Source organism: Orycteropus afer, unplaced genomic scaffold (genome assembly GCF_000298275.1).
Source record: "Orycteropus afer afer isolate SDZICR_OR568_19922 unplaced genomic scaffold, OryAfe1.0 scaffold00149, whole genome shotgun sequence".
NCBI lineage: Eukaryota > Metazoa > Chordata > Mammalia > Tubulidentata > Orycteropodidae > Orycteropus > Orycteropus afer.
In genome coordinates this window covers 2979774-2997504 of record NW_006921736.1, presented here as the reverse complement: position 1 = coordinate 2997504, position 17731 = coordinate 2979774, and the positions used below count along the sequence as shown (strand labels likewise).

The following is a 17731-nucleotide window of genomic DNA, read 5'->3' as shown; positions in this document are numbered from 1 at the left end:
TTCTACTAGCAATCTCTCGTAGAAAACACACTTCAGAGTTGTCCAACCTAAGAGCAAGGAAGATGGGGATTTGGAAGAGCAAGCAATTGTTGTTGGTTGTTTTCCTAGTTTGCTGGCACATCTGATCTGCCCTGCACACATATGGGGACAATGAGTTGATACAGATGGGTGACAATAATGTCTGCTATGAGCATAAATCAGATTGATATTCCTTAGTTGAGAGCCTCTTCTGATGGCTTCCTACTATATATAATTCAGACAAATTTCCTATCTATTAAGCTCCACAAGGCTCCATGATTCGACTCCAAGGTTACTTCCCCAGTCTCATGCCACTTTCCTCCCAATTTCTACGCTTTACCATCAAAAGGAAAAGGACTTTTAATTTTCTAGTCTTTGGCTAGGGTTCTGGAACATACTAATCCACCCACCGGCAAAACCTTCCTTGCCCCCTCACTCCTACTTTTCAGTTGGCTCTCTGCTTGGCTGTTTCCTTTGCATCCCCTAGCTTTTAGCTTAAATGTCACCTGCTCTCAAGGGTCTTCCATGACCATCCTATCTAAAGTCAGTGTTTCCCTCCCATTATTTAGCCTTGGCTTTTTTTTTTTTTTTAGTTTCTTTCAGTACATTTATCATGATTTGTAATTATGAGTTTACTTTTTTTATCTGTTTCCCCTAGAATAAAGTAAGGTCTGAAGTCATCAACAATAAGTAGACTTAACAACAGATATTTGCTTACTGAATGAATAAGTGAATGAATAAAATGCTGCTTCTGTTCTGGAATTATAAGCTGTCTTTATAGTGATGTGGGTGTAAGAGGGCATGAAAAAATCACACTTCTGCAGAAACAGGGGTTATTTGTAAATCTGCTTGAACTATTAGCCTGAATGACAAGAGGGTGGAGTGTGGGCAGTGGCCTGGCCATGATGGTGTGCATAGTTGCTGATAATTGTCTTGCACACCAGATGGTTCAGGCCCTTAGCAATTCAAGTTCCAGATAAACATTCTGGACACCAGCAGGGTACCTTCTCCCATATGCAGTTATTTGCTTGTGTCAATGGCATTCATCAAATATGGATTATGTTGTCATTTTCTAGTGGCTTAGAAAAAATACTGACAGTAGGACTAGTGGTTGGGGAACTCTCCAAAGTTGAATAAAGCTCTATCTTTCTCCTAGCTTTCTAGAGAGAGTACAAAGTCATATTTTGGCTGTTTTTTTTTTTTTTTTTTGCAAGTTGTTTGTTATTTATTTATGCATTCAGGAGAGCTAACACTGACACGGGGAGCATCAACATTGCAAGTCGTTGAACACATAGGGTCACTAGGAGTTAGAGCTGAACCAACAATAACTAACAACAAGGTGAAACCCAGAAACAGTAACTTCAGAATTATAATAGCTTACCTACTGGTTTACATTTGTAAAACATTTCTACTTTCCCTATTTCCCTAGTCTTCCCCAAACTTTTAAATTTTGTATAACAATCTCTACTTTATAGGTATGAAATCTAACAGAAAGAAGTTACAAGCTTTTCCTAGGTTGCAAGTGCAGAGGTAGACCTTGACCTTTTGAAGCTCATTTAGGCCTGAGATGAAAAGGGATGAAGAGAAGAGGAAATGTTATAAGGGATAATTGAGATGAGAAGTAGGAGGGAATAAGGGAAGAGAGGAGAGAAACCTTAAGAGTTTCTCAATGTGGTCACCATGAGGAGGATTCAGATCAAAGACCAAACTAAACAAGAATTCACATGGCATAAAACAATGTGAATTGAATTACAGGAATTATGGATGTAAGAGGCAGCCATCAATTAGAGGGAAGGTGATAAAACAATACCATGTGTGTGGAAGGTGTATGTGGCATGTGGCAGCTGAGTGTTAAGGCTGTTTATACTGAGAAGCCAGTGCCTAGCACTCTTATAATTAAATGTACAAGCTTCTCTAGGTTTTAGCACTAGCTAGTGGAATCTGTCAACCTTATTCGACTTCTTCAGGTGCTCCAAGTTTAGCTTGCATACCAGTGTAAAACCAAACCAAACCAAACCACTTTGGGTTTCCGAGCCAGTATCACTAAGCAAGTAGATTGCCCTACCTTCCTTTTGAGGAGTGGCTGGTGAGTTTGAACTGCCAACCTTCTGGCTAGCAGTCAAATGCCTTAGGCACCACACCACCAGAGCTCCTCATACCAGTGGTTATCCCAAAATTGGATCCTATGGAAATTTAATCCATTTATTCTATTCTAGAACAGTGGTTGGCCCCTTTTTCTGACCTTGGCATGGCTCCAACAGAGAACAAATTATGTCCACTGTAGTATCCACAGTATCCTCAGTGGTACAGGTAAGATGGACTATGTATAAGTTATGTGCATGTCATGTGCAATTGCCTACAAACTAGCTGTACCTCTATCATATTTTCTACCACCAGGAGACTAACTTAACTAACTTCCAGCCTTTGAGTCAGATCTGACTCATAGCAAACCCTCCTTGGGTTTCCGAGGTGGTATCACTACAAAAGTAGATTACCCAACATTCCTTCCGAGGAGTGGCTGGTGGGTTTGAACCACCAGCCATCTGGTTAGCAGTCAAATGCTTTGGCCACTACACTACCAGAACCACCAGGAGAAGCACACAGAAATACAAATATGTGAGAATAATGTAATTTTCATTCAAATTTGAACTGTTGCCACACAGGCATAAGAGCATTTCAGCCCTATCTTTTAACGAAATTTTAATGGATTGCAAACATGTAATTATTAGAGATTTCATGTAAACATTTGAATTTCTGGATTCTCTTCAATCAGAAGATCTGGCTACCCTGGTTCACTATTGCTGCATGGTAACAGTAGGCTGGGACAAAATAGGAGGCTCTCATTACCAACTTGCAGTACCTGGCTAGCCCCTGTAGGCATATATGCCGATTCTGCCCTTTTTGAGAATGACCTTTGAACCAAGTATAAATCTTATTTAAAAAACTCATGTGCAGACATTATTAATTATAAGAAATTACTTCCAACCCACTCCACAATGTACAGCTACATAATCCTAGTGTTCTGGTTACCTAGTGTCACTCTGACAAGAACATACCACAAATGGGATGGCTTAAACAAACAGGAGTTTATTCTCTTACGGTTCAGGAGGCTAGAAGTTCGAGTTCAAAGTGGCTGGCTCTAGTGGCTGTGTGAAAGCCCCTCGACCTTGGGCTTCAGCTCTGCCTCTTGCTCTCTGCCCACTGAAGCTAGAGGCATCTCTTCACTCAGGCAACTACTATCTGCTGAGGCTAACAAGCCCAAGGTCGACAAATAAAATAACACAGTCCCGATGTTATCAAACCACACAGCAGGCCATTAATTCAAGTCCATTGTAAGTCCCAAGGTCAGCAGAGCTTGGCAGGCTGCTGATCAATGACACAGCTACATGTACGGTCCAAGCATGCCATAAGCTACAGACCATTCCCAAAGCTGTTTCTTATATATGGGAAGAAGACCACATACCCAAAGGGAGCTCCTCAGCTGCTCACAGTAGATTCCACCATGGAGTTAATTACTAGTCTCACCTTGGGGAATACTACATCCAGCTGCCCAGCCACTCAACCAGGCCTAGCCAAGTTGACACACAAACATAACCACCACACACAGGTTAGGGCCTAATGGTTGAGAAGGACTCTTACAGAAAGTCAGGCCTCGATTTTTCCTCATGACATGAATCTGAGTCTATTCTTTAGCTACAGCTAGCCTAAGAAAGTGAGAATCACAGCTGGGAAAACACTGCCTGTTCAAATAGTCAATTACGGCTGGGGTCCTGGCTTCTGTCTGGTGATCTGTTATCCTTTTTTAATAATATTAATTAGCCATTAAAACAAATAAATAAGAACTTAATATATATAATTATTTTCAAATATTATCTTATTATTTAAGAAAAGAACTACCTAAATAAATAAAAATAAATACACGAGACCACTTATGGACCAATGTTGAGAGCATATCATGACACCTAATAATATGTCCCTGAAATACTTTATAAGGAAAAAAATATTCTGGCCTATTTAACCTCAAATCCCTAAATCTTTAATAGCAGAAGTCTTTTTTTGGGATGGGAGAAAGGAAGTGCATTTAATACCATCCTTTTTAGCTTATACTGGAATGTGAATATGATTCTGTTACACTGCTATTGTGTTATGCCTATGCATACTAGGAAATTGGTTCTATCACTGTCACCAGTGGTCCTGAGTTACCACATTCTTTATGGTTTTGTTGTTAGGTACAGTCAAGCCATGTCTGACACACAGTGACCACATGTGACAGGGTAGAACCTCCCCTAGAGGTTTTTTGGCTATAATCTTTAGGAGCAAATTGCCAGGTCCTTCTCTTGTGGAGCCTCCAAATGGGTTCCAATCACCTACCCTTGGCTAGCAGCCCAACACTTAACTGGTTTGCACCACCAGGGCTCCTTTTATGTTGTTTTCTTGTATTTATAAACTAGCTGGAGGTGACTTGAGCCCTACACTTTGCTAAACACTAAAGCTTTTATTTAGAAGGTGACAATTCACAAAAAGAGACATGACATATTTCTTTATCAAGAAAATTCTAATAGCTTTTTGAAATGGGACTGTCAAGCTTAATTAAAGAGGAACTCATATTATGACATGATATTTAACCTTCCATGAAGGAATGCATATCCCATGCAGGGGAAGAATGTGGTGGATCTCCTCATATAAACAATTTTTATGCCCCCCATAACTTACACTGGTGACAATGGCAAGGTGACATACTGCACTATAAAATCACTATATTGCTTTGTGAAAGTTACATTCGATTTGATCAAAAAAGATGTTGAATTGTGTGTTGGTGAAAACATTCTTCATCATTCTATAATGGAAAAAAGCCAAGCAGTAAACTTCTCAATGTGCTTGCTGAGTCTATTAACAGATAAATCTAATCACACAAAAATGTCAACAAACGAATTCGCACTCTGAAAACCTTGCTCTTATGAAATAAGCCATATTTCCCTCTTTACCAAAAGAAGGACTCTAGATGAAATTTTTTTCATTTGCTGTAATAATATTATAACATTATTCATTGTACTTGATTCACAAGCTCTAAATTAATACTAGTCTTATCATACTGAGCTCTTTATAAGCAGAAATATGTGACATAAATGTTCACAATCAATGGGCAGATGGTAGCTACTGAATTCTCCACACTGACACACATTACTTTTAAACACAATGGGGTGGTTCACACAATTTGGAAAAATCCAAATTATATATATTTGTAAATATTTATGAATATTTACATTGTCATGTTGGATTGTTGCCTGATTCTAATGTAGTCTTTTTTCTAATGTAGTTGTTATTTTTCCAGGTCTTTCCAAGGGTAGCTGTTGCCTGAACTGATTAGAGGAAAATGAACTAACAGATGAGGACACCTAGACTACTCTTTCATTGAATTGATGCTCTGACTTAATATGTTCTAGTCTTTCTCCTTGAAGATACACAATGTTTTTAGGTGTATTGTTGTTGTTGTTGTTATTTGCTGGCAAGTCGGACCCGACTCATAGCAACCCCTCCTTGGGTTTCTGAGGTGGTATCACTATGGAAGTAGATTGTCCAACCTTCCTTCCGAGCAGTGGCTGGTGGGTTTGAACAGCCAGCCTTCTGGTTAGCAGCCAAGTGCCTTAGGCACTACTTTACCGGAGCTCCTTTAGGTGTATTAGAGGCTCTGAAAAATTTCAGTTTTATTTTGTTTACCAAATATATTTAATCATATGATTCTTTTTTTTCCCCTCCGTAACAGCTATTAATATTCCACATTTTGGGATATCATGTCCTAGATCATTCTGTGGGTTCATGATTTCAGTATTACTCCAAGTTTACAGAGGAAACAAATCCACTGCCATGGAGTTGATTCTGACTCAGTGATCCTATAGGACAAAGTAGAACTGCTGCATACGGTTTTCAAGGCTGTAAATGTTTATAGAACAAGACTGTCTCATCTTTCTCCTGTGCTGCAATTGGTGGGTTCAAACCACCAACCATTTGGTTAGCAGCTGAATGCCTTGACCATTGTACCCTCAGAGCTCCTTTTACAGATGAAAGGCAATCCTATGAATTCAAGAGATTATAATTTGCTGTTATAAATTTTGTACTACTTTCTGGCAAATATTTGTGAATGTGTTTAGGAAGCTTGGATCAGGATTTTGTGATGAGCATTCTATTTCCATCTCTGGATGCTTTTATAGACCTTCAAGATAGAAAATCAATCTATCTGGTTAGAATGCTTAAGCATTCAACCAGACTTGAGGCTATTTTGAAGTTTAACATTAAAGAGGTCAGTCAAGAGGGCCTGCTATGTTGCTGATGTAATAAGAGGCCCTAATGACTCTCATTTCAGAGAAAAGTCTTTGGAGAAAAAAACAGAAACACTCATGACATGACAGGAAAAGAGATAAGAATGTATAGTACTTTTAATCTATTCTCAAGAAAATTAGAACCCAAGGAGATATTTTTCACTTTTATAAGCATCAACCAAGTAACTCCAAGAAAGGAAGAGGGGTCATTATTTGTTTAGGGGGGAGAATCCCATATGTATCATCTAAGTGACAATTATGGAAACTCAATGATGGAATTTGAAATTTCATCTTGGTGTCTGAGGACACAGCTGTTCTAGTAATGAATTTCAGATTTTCAAAATATTAGGATTGGAAATAGTGTCTGTGAAGGAAGCAAAGACCTCATGGAAGGAATGTTGGCGAACTCAAATCTGTAAATGGGTGTACTTTGGATATGGTTAAAGCTGAGTTGGCAAAAATACATGGCAAATAAAGAGGACAAGCAGGTTTAGAAAGAAGTTATTTACCACTTTAATAGGGCGGTCCAACATTTGGTCACACAGATCATTCTGAAATCTAATTGCTTTCATAGCCTTCCTATTTCACCGGAAGAGATCAGGACACTGTTGGAAAAACTAAATCAAACATAGAAAGGGGTGTCATGGTAAGACTTGTTGCTACAGCACTATGCAGGTAACGATGCCAGACTTTGGATAGAATCAGAGGTTGTTTCTGCAGTATAGGACAGCTATACAAAGCCTTAAGACATTGTATTTACAGGGCTTACTATTAATACAGGGATCCATTTTCTGCCAAAACTCTGCCAGTCTTAATAGCACGGTTGAACAGCTCCCTCAAGAATCCTTGCTTTCTTATCTGTGGAAAAGCTAGTAGTTCTAAAATTATTTTCCTGGAAGAGGTTAGAACGGTTATTATATATCAATCGAATATAAAGTATGGTTATGTAAGCCAAGCTTGCATGCTAATATTGCACAAGGTAGAAAGCAATAAAACAGGGTGATGTGCTTCCTTAGGTCATCCAGTAGAATTAGAAGGAAGCTCTTGATTCAGCATTGCTATGATGCCTCAGATTCCAGGAGTCCACCTGTAGCTGGTCTTCCAATATAAGTGCCATGTTGAATTCTCAAAAGGGCACATATCTTCCTTGCTGATAGGAAAAGAAATGACAAAACACAAAACCCCAAACTCAAAAATGTATACCAGCCGCTCAAACTGTGGTACTGTTCATTTCTTGAAGAGAATATATAATATTTCAAAATATTATATATATACATATATTTAAAATAGTACAAAGTAACTGTAGATCCAAATTGGGAGAGAGTTGATCATTCTTCATAATCCCAAAAAATTCCACTGAGAAAATCCTTCTTGTAAAGCCCACTTTCCATGGTGTTGCCAAAAACTCCAAGTCTGCTCACTACAGGATATTTTGTTACACACAGGAAAAGCTCTGTAATTATCTGGTAACCAGTCAAAGTGCAAATTAGAAATCCATTTGGCTTGTAAATGTGTAAGATGTTTGAATTCTTAAAATGTAATATTTTCTGCAAGGTTGATTTTCTTTCACTATGACAACAAATGTTTCCTTTAGGTTCTTGGGTGAATCTGAAACCAAAAAACAAAAGAGAAATTTCAGGGAGCAAAGTACAAAATGAAGGCACAAACACAAAAATGTGATTAGGCAAAAATAAGGACACCTTGAATTTCTAGGATGATGCTTCTTTCAGATGATCTGAGTTCAAATACCTTAGACTTTAGCACAGTAGTTCTCAAGTGGGAAACAAAAAATACCGACAAGCCACCATATTTTAAGCAATGCAGTCAATTAATTTTTGCCACAAATGGAGAGATGGATTCTTGGAGCAATGTCTATCCAGGACTGGCTTTGTGGTATGTGACCTGTTCAGTTGCACAGGGTCCTGCATTTAGAAGGACCTCAGGCTTGGTGTAATGATTACTGTCACCATCTTCATATTCTTAATAGTTTAGGAATAAGGAACCTTGCATTTTCATTTTGCACTGGTCCCTGCACATTATGTAGCCAATCCTGTGTATTTGTAATGAGAATTTGAAGTGAGAAGGTAACTCCAAGTGGGGCATAGTTTGTTGTAACAAGTAAGAGGGCTGGCATCAGATGAAGCACTGCCAAGAGTGGACCATGCTGCTTTAGGAATAAGGGGGAAATTTTGCAGGTGAGGAAGTGGTCTACTCAAATAATAACCAGTATTCAGGGGTGATGAAGAACATAATGATACAACTGTAGCTAGTTTTATTCATTTGAACATGGCTCCCAAACTCTAGTAATCAAAAAGATGCCATGCAAAGAGCAAAAACCACAATTCTAACAGAGTTGAAGCTTCTACTCTAGATTTCTAAAATATAAGGCATTTTTTTTCATCATCTCTTACTTCATTGCAGTCTTAGAAATTGAGCGTTTTGAGCTCGAGTTGGGAGTCCATTTAAAGCTTTCAGTGTGTGTAAGAGAGTGACAAAGGTGTTCATTCAAAAGTTGATTGGACTAAGGGCAGAAGGTATAAGAAATCTCCGTACATTTATTTTCTTATCCTCTTCTTGTAAATAACTGATCCTTCCAAACCTTGGTTTCCTATATTCCAGTGGCCTTGTTTTCACTGTCTTCTTCTTTTACCAAAGGGAGGCAGAATGTGGCATTTACAAATGGAACTGAATTACCTTCTCTTATCTCTGCCCTTCCACTCAGGTTGTATGTTTAAGGGAAGATAGGGCCTTTGTCATGTCTACCATTAAAATCCCAAGACCTCAACACACTGTCTTCACATATTTACTGGGTTAAGAAATGAATGAGTTCAGCTGGACCAATGGGATATTATGGTAGTATAAACTGGTTTATTTTTCTTTCTTTTAAACTCCAAATTTTTCTTTTTAAAAAACAGCAGGACTAGATGTCAGAATTTTAAAGGCATAGGCTCATTTCAGACTTGGTGGAACTTTGGGTGGAGAAACAGCTGGAATATGTCAAAGCTGGTACTTTGCCATTTCAGAAAGACACAAAACATCAAGGTGATTAGAATGGGTGGCCATGTGGAAAATCAGCATGTCCATCAGGCAGATGAGCCAAGAAGAGTATTGATAAATGGTTGTGGAAGACTTGTGCTGGGCTCATCACAGAAGGCTTCCATTCTATGAAATGGCCACTGGTTATATAATCTGAAGTCCACTAACTTTCATCCTTTCACAGAATGACATTTGATTTCCTTACCATTGCACACAACTGTTGATTTTCCTACTTGTCTGACTTTGTTGTTGTTGTTGTTATGTGCCGTGGAGTCAGACTCAACTCACAGTGACCCCTCCTTGGGTTTCTAAGGCAGTATCACTATGAAAGTAGATTGTCCAACCTTCCTTCTGAGGAGTGGTGGTGGGTTTGAACCACCAGCCTTCTGGTTAGCAATCAAGTGCCTTAGGTACTACACTACCAGAGCTCCCACTTGTCTGACAGACCTTCACATATTTGGTTTGAAGGAATTCTAAAGTTACTTGATTCTTCCCAAGGTAATTACCAGATTATTGTGTGCTATTTTGATCTGCTAATTTTCCTTTTCAAGTAAATTTGGCTTTTTTCCCTGTTTCATCCTCATGCTTTCCTTTTCCCTAAACAACCCATGCTCAGTGCTTAGCTATGAATTATTATAACATTGTCAAATGACTCATTTCCTCTAAGGACAATTCTGTCTTTCTAAATTAAGCCATTGTTCCTAATACACAGCTATAGAGCTGTTCCTGAATACATGAGAATTGCCTTATCTTAGAACCTTATGTTTCTGGCAAATAAATGTAAAGAAAAGAAACAAATCAATAGGTATTTAAAGCATAATTGTTGTTGTTATGTGCCATCAAGTCGGACCCAACTCATAGTGACCCCTCCTTGGGTTTCCAAGGCAATATCAGGTTGGGCAATTTACTTCTGTAGTGATACTGCCTCAGAAACCCAAGGAGGGGTCGCTATGAGTTGGTCCGACTCGACGGCATATAACAACAACAACATCACTATGGAAGTAGATTGCCCCATCTTCCTTCTGAGGAGTGGCTGGAGGGTTTGAATCACCAGCTTTCTGATTAGCAGTCAAGTGCCTTAGGCACTACGCTACCAGAGCTCCCAAAGCATAATTAGAAATCTCTAATCAATATTTAGATTGGTAAGTGTTGTTACTAATTACAAATAAAGAAATTTAAAGAACAAACTTGAGCAATGATCAAACAGGGACAGGGTTGAAATGTGGCCTTGAAACTTCACCTGAATGTTTTAAATTTCTCCCTAAAAAGATAGTGTCACCAGCTTCATTCTACTCAAAGTCTTGACCTTCAAAAGCCATTCAAAAGTAATTACTTCCTCTCTTTATGGTGACACCCAGGAGCTTCCTCCCTTTTTAGGATTCCTCTTTCCAAATTTCCTGAAGGTTAAGCCTTTGCCTAGTTCCACTTGTTTTTGTCCTCCCCCTTTCTGTGGGGTATATACATTGTCATCCAGATCCAATTTCCCCAAGGGTTTTCTTTTGACTGAGGCCTGTTACCCAGGCTATTCCACATTCTGGGATATCTGGTCATTTTGAACAAACACTGAAGTCCTACTTTGATAATATCCTTCTTTAAAAATGAACACCATATGTATAGATGGGTGGACAGGCTGAACTATTAGGTATATCTTTGCTTGGAGGAAGTGTGCCCATGACCATGTATGGTCAGAAAATGTTTCTGCAACTGTATTTGTATGTTCTGTAAGAATTCCCAGGAATATGGTAGAGCTGACAAGGGACAAGGCTGTAGTCACTTCTTGGCCACAGGCAGCTACCCAGCGGGAGCCAGAAGTTGGCCCTGTGGGCTTGGGACCGTGGTCGCAGGGGACATCAAGCTCAATTGGCATAACATGCTACAAAAAAGCATTGTTCCACCTCCTATTTTGGCAAGTAGTGACTGGGATCTTAACTTGCAAGCAGCCATCTAGATATAATGATGGGTCTCTCCTCATCCAGAGCAAAGAAGAATGAAGAAAACCAAAGATGCATGGAAACAATTAGTCCAAGCAACTGGTCCACCGTGTGATCCTCAGCCTATATGACTATGAGACCAGAAGAACTAGGTGGTGGCCGGCTAGCACTGTCAACCATTCAGAGGGGGATCTCTGTAGGAGATCCTGGATAGAGTGGTAGAACAATGTGAACCAAAACTCAAAATCGCTGGGAAAAAAAAGAAAAAAAGGACCAGGTTTACTGGTCTAATACAGCTTGGTGGAACCACTGAGACTATGGCTCCTAGATGCCCTTCAGGTCTGGAACTGAACCCACTCCCGTGGTTTCCAGCCAAACAAAAGACAGGCATATGAGCTGAACATTTACATGAGGTAGATACGCTCCGGAGAGATCAATCATTGGAGAATAGAAGGGCTGTGTATGCACAAGGAGACAGCTTTGGAGGCAGGAGTGAATGGGAGGGAAGGACACAGGGAAGAGGTAACTATGGGGAAGAAGTGGGAGGGGAGCTGTTGCATTGTGGTAAACTGCAGTCCATGTCCTGAGACAAAGTATATGTGAGCTGCTGTATGGAAAGTGAATTTGTTCTGTAAACTTTCACCCAAATCACAATAAAATTTTTTAAAAAAGAGAACTAAAAAAGAATTTTAAAAAATGAACACCATAAAAAATTAAATTAGATCACACTTTGAAACATCTTTTGTTTATCCACATTTCAAAGACTTCTGAGAATTATGGGTTACAATTTGAATTTTGGGAAGTAACTGATTCTATAGGAAGGTTTTGAAAAAAGTCTTTTTAGTACAAAGGAAAAGATTGAAGTCCCAGAATTGTTTCTTGTAAATACATTTGTAGTGGAGTGACTTTTTCTGAACAATCTGGGTGTGCTTTTTAGTTCTGTCATATTTTATTGTGTTTGTGTTTTTCTGTGGGTGCTCTCTTTGAATCAAACTTACTCATCAGAATAGAAGAGGTGGTTTTCTTTATTGTTCCTTTTGCTTCAGTAATAATAAGTTGAGTACTTTTATCCTAAAGATTAGTTCTCTCAGGTGAGAATAGAACAATGAAATCACACAACTCATAATTAAACAGTCTCTGTGAATTAAACTATGTTTTATAAGTTAAATTGTTAGAGTCAATATTTGAAGTAGATAGGCATGTTTGTGCTTTGATGGGGAAAATAAAGCCTATTTTTAGCCCATATGATGTAAGGAATAGTGTTGGCAGGATACTTATACAGGAAGGGCAGCTCCTGTATGGATCCTGGATTTAATTGGTACCTCTGGTGTTTAAAGTGCTTATTTCACTGTGAATTTCCTGGGAGGTGGGTAGGAGAGATAAACTATGCCACTAGTAGTATTTGAATCATCTCAAGGCTTAAAAACTACAGCCTCCTAGAGTCTTTTTCCTTCTCAAAATATAGACTTGTGAATTCTTAGTTGACTTAAGTACAGCTCACATAGCTGAAGAACAGTCTCTTGCTTCCTCACTTGAAATGAGTGCACACATTAGAACAGGTCTATCCTCTGCTTTCCAAACCCACTGCAATGCTTATTTATTTCTCTTGTATAATCAGCTGTCTGGGTTGAACTCAGTCCACCCCAGGCAGTAGCAAACACAGTGTGCACCAGTCTCTATTACCAGATTCACTGCACAGGACTTGTGTGATGTCAGAATATGTCTACAGTGCATGTACAACATGCCTGATGGTTTTCAAATATACTCTATGGAGGCCAAACAGAATAGAGGTACATGGTTCACTAAAAAGTAGCATTAGCAATGTTCTGTTTACTGTTTTTGAGTTTGTGTTCTATCTTCCAAAGAATCTCCTAGTTGATATTCTTGGATTAACATATTAAAATCATTGAATAATCTAACTTTTTTTTTTTTTTTTAACTGAGATCCAGGTCTAGAGACATCATGTGCACAAGGCTCACCTTCTATAAACAGTGATCAATTAGCATTTGGGATTGGCAGTGAGATTTGGCAGAAAATATATCAGCAATGTGTTTGAAACAAAGGTGACTAGATTGCAGTGGTACTGGCCATCATTCAGAATAGCTAAAACAAACTAACTTGTGAGGGCATCTTCAAATTATTTGGGAAAATCATTTTCAAGCAAAATGTAATCAAAGGGAAACCTGACTTCCACACTTCACCAGCTAATTAAAATGCTTCCTGTGGGTAAGTGGCATGAACAAGGCTCATTTCTGAACACTCTCTTCTGAAGGTGTTTCAGTGAAATGAAATATAATAATCTGTGCTGAGCTTCTTGGGAGCATGCAGATGAATGTTAACATGCCAAGGTGCTTCAGAAAGTCCTCCTGGTTACAGTCTACAAGGTATAGCCATTTACTGGTTACTATGGTCAATGAAGGCAACAAAATTTGACACATAAAGCCTTTCCACTTATATATGGAAAAAAAATAAGTGTTTTATAGTATTATAAACACTACTTTTGTTTTCTGTATCACAAAGCAGTAAGAACCAATTTAATTTACTGAAAAGATAATGCTGAGAAAAAGCATCAAATTAAGGGTCTCATAATAGAGGGGTTGGAATCAGAGATGCCCTTTATATTTGAGCTATCCTTTTGGTGGACTAAAAGTTTTGTAGACTAGGGTTTGAAACTCATGGAGATGGTTTTGTAGAAAATACTCTCTATATTAAAATACATATATCAGGGCTGATATTCAAGTGATACACATACATATATGACCATAGTTCTTGTAAAGATATAGACATATTTTTTTGTATTAGTAGGTAAATAGTTACTGTCTTTAGCAACCCAAGCCAATTCCTTTGAGAATTTCCAGACCTTCCTGTGATCCAGCACCTATAGGGCTCCAAACCAAAAACCAAGTCACTACTGTCGAGTCAGACCCGACTCATAGTGACCCCTCCTTGGGTTTCTGAGGTGGTGTCACTATGCAAGTAGATTGCACATTCTTCCTTCCAAGGAGTGTCTGGTGGGTTTGAACCACCAGCCTTCTAGTTAGCAGTCAAATGCCTTAGGCACTGTGCCACCAGGGGTCCCACCTATAGGGCTAATGGTGGTCTAGTGGGGCCTCTCTACCCTGCTCCAGCATAACACCAATGCTGATTGGTTGAGTAGCTTCACCACAGATGTTGTCTTTATATATAACTATCAATATATATATATTCCCCACTTAACTCACATTTTAAAATTATGGTAAATATATATGCAAGAAAACATCTGCCATTTCAACAATCTTTACATGTACAGTTCAGAGACATTAATTATGTTTACCATGTGTGTAACCGTCACCCTTATCTGTTCCCAGAATTTTCCATCACCCTTAACAGAAGCTGTGTCTCTGAAGTATTATTATGTTCTCCTTTTCCCCTTCCTCTTGCCTGCCCCTGGTTACTAATAAATTGTTGTTTCTACACACTTGCCTCAAGAGCTTTGGTGGTACAATGATTAATTGGTTGGTTGCTCACCAAAAAAATTGGAGGTTTAAACCCACCCAGTGGCTCCATGAGGGTGTGTTCCTATGAAGATTACAACCTACCAAACCCTTGGCGGCAGTTTTACTCTATCACATGGGGTAGCCAGGAGTTGACAATCAAGTTGATGGCACCCAAGGGCAATAACAACACACTTGCCTATCCTAGATATTTCACATAAGTGGGATCATATATTAACTGTTCTTCTGTGGCTTCCTTATTTCCCCCAACATAATGTTTTCAAGATTCATCCATGTTGTAGCACATATAAGAACTTCATTGCTCTTTATGTAATATTCTATGTATGTACCACATTTTTTTCTTCCATTCAGCTATTGATAGACATTTAAACAGTTTCTACCCATTGACTACTGTGAATAGTGCTGCAGTGAACACTAGTGTTCATGTGCCTGTTTGCCTTCCTGCTTTCAATTCTTTGGGCTATATACCTAGGATTGGAAATGGTGGATCATACCAGTAATTCTGTTTAACTTTCTGAGTGGGTAAGCAGTTACACCAAACTCAAATATTTTGAAAATTCCTAATATAATCAGAGAAATCATGGAATGATTATTCACTTCACAAAAACCTTTTTATTTCCTTAAAAGATCATCAAAGAAGTCCCCTAAAAAACCTTTTGGAAATGGCTGTACTTAAATGCAGAACTTTCCAGCAAACCATCTAGATGAATTAGGCAAATCTCTTACTTTATTATTCTGAACACAGTAGAAATTGGTTGAATTATCTGAATAATTACCTCACCACTTCTCTTCCCTTTGGCTATGGTGACTTACGTTATTTATGAGTCAGTAAAAGAAACACAACTGCTCATTATGGAAAAGTCAAGTACAATCTCTAGCTACTTGATGACTGATGGACACTAACCTTCATGACTAGGAATGTGTGCTGTCAGGGAAATGGCTTCATGCTCAAAGCTTCTCTGGGTTTTGTGTTTGTAGCACACAAAAGCAAATAGTACCATTTGCAACATGTACTAGACATTTGAAATAAACTTACTCTTGTTGTCTTAATTTTATTGCCGGTAGCACACATCCATCCAGAATTGTCAGGAAGTGTCTTGCACTCTTCTCCTTCTAGGCAAGGCTCCATTTCACACCACCATTTCCCAATCACTATGGAGGCTGTGCAGAAACAGGAAGCAACTATGTTTACAATTCATGCAAACAACCTGAATGCTGGGTTTGTTCCTCTGGAAATGTGAATGCTTTTTTTAAGCACACAAGGACCTGTTTAACCTTTTATGACTTGCAAAGAAAATACTATTTGAAAAATAAGATTTTAATTAATAAGTCTCATAATGCAAAGTTGTTTCTGGTTTCATCAAGTAACATATTGTCCAAAATTTCCTTGTATGTTGAAACCATATGGATTGGGATGACTTACTTTTGGATTTTGAGGAATTTGTTTATTGGTTTTTATAGGTTGTGGACTTCATATTATTTCTTTTCAGTTAAGGGGTTAAAAGAGCCAAATGCTCTTCAGAGATGACTGGGGCATTCTTCTCAGAAAAAACAATTTATCCACATAAATGGCCCAGAACCTAGGGCTTTTGAGAACTTCAAAGGCCTATCAAAAGCTCTAAACCAAACAAACCAAACTCACTCCCATCAGTCAAATCCGACTCATAGTGACCCCTCCTTGGGTTTCCAAGGCAGTATCTCTATAGAAGAAGATTGCTCAATCTTCCTTCTGAGGAGTGGCCGGTGGGTTTGAACCGCTAGGCTTCTGGTTAGCAGTCAAAATGCCTTAGGCACAACACCACCAGAGCTCTAAGACTTAAGAAAAAATGAATTGACTAAAAGTACAAAAGACAAGCTTAAAATAAAACCCAAGAGGAATAATAAATGAAAGTATTTGTTTACAGTTTAAAATATATTTGATATGAATTGTGGGCTCCTTTTAATGTGAAATGGGTGGAACTTCCAAGAGTTGAGCCTCTGATAAAACAGCCTTAGTTTTTGGGATGATGTCAAGGACTACCACAACTGGAGGCTGGCAGTGAATTTAGTGTTTTTATTTATACTATATTTTTTTCATAATGAGATTTTCTAAAACCAGTGAATAGACTCACTGAACACAAATCAAGAAGCCCCATATCTTCCTTAGGGTGCTGGGTAAAAAGTAAATTCTACAAAAGCATCAGTAACTTCTGTAGGTGCGAGGCAAAGATACTTCACATGTCTACCTGGCCTTCTCTATTCAAAATCCTCAATGAGTCTTCCAGTATTTTTTTGTGATAGTTTTCGGACTGTTTTTATACTGGGCCAGGACTGCAGTTCTTCATTCATCTGCCCCCACACCCCTAAAATCAGTCTCCACCGTGACGTTTATTTCTCATGACAAAGAAGCCAAATGACATCTGTTAACATCACAAAGGATTAATATTAAAATGAAATGGAGTAAACCCTGCAGGGAAGCAGAAACACATGAAAATTCTTCATCCATCTGGCATTCGCTAGTGGGATTAGATTGCTGTTTAAAAGTAGAGTGGTTGAAACATTGAGACATCTGCATTTAGTCTTTCCTTCTACTCTTCCCTGCCTTCAATCATTCCTTCCTTGAGGGCTCAAGGTTCCTCAAACTGTACTTTGAGTAATAATTACTATGCAGGAGTATATATGCAAAATCATGTATACTTTATTATAGAGTCAATTTAAGGAATTTTTTTCCAAGGGTAAGTCTGTCTATATTTAAACTGCAACTCTACTGCATATGACAAGAAAGTATAGGAAGGCAAATCTTGTAATTAGCTCTTGTAAGACAGTAGTAGTAGTAGTTATGTGCCATCAAATCAGCCCCGACTCAGAGCGACCCCTCCTTGGGCTTCCGAGGCAGTATCACTACAGAAGTAGATTGCCCCATCTTCCTTCTGAGGAGTGGCTGGTGGGTTTGAAC

General features: G+C 38.6%; 1 protein-coding gene across 1 annotated transcript in view; it reads right to left on the bottom strand.

The window, feature by feature from the left end:
- Positions 1 to 7925: 7925 nt before the first annotated feature.
- The window catches only part of TAFA1 (TAFA chemokine like family member 1), a 328271-nt gene continuing 318465 nt past the window's right edge, over positions 7926 to 17731 (bottom strand). The window contains exons 4-5 of the mRNA XM_042781678.1: positions 15833 to 15957; positions 7926 to 7943 (exon numbers count right to left, since the gene is read on the bottom strand). Coding sequence (XP_042637612.1) covers positions 7926 to 7943; positions 15833 to 15957 — 143 coding nt within the window. The remainder of the gene's footprint in view (positions 7944 to 15832; positions 15958 to 17731) is intronic.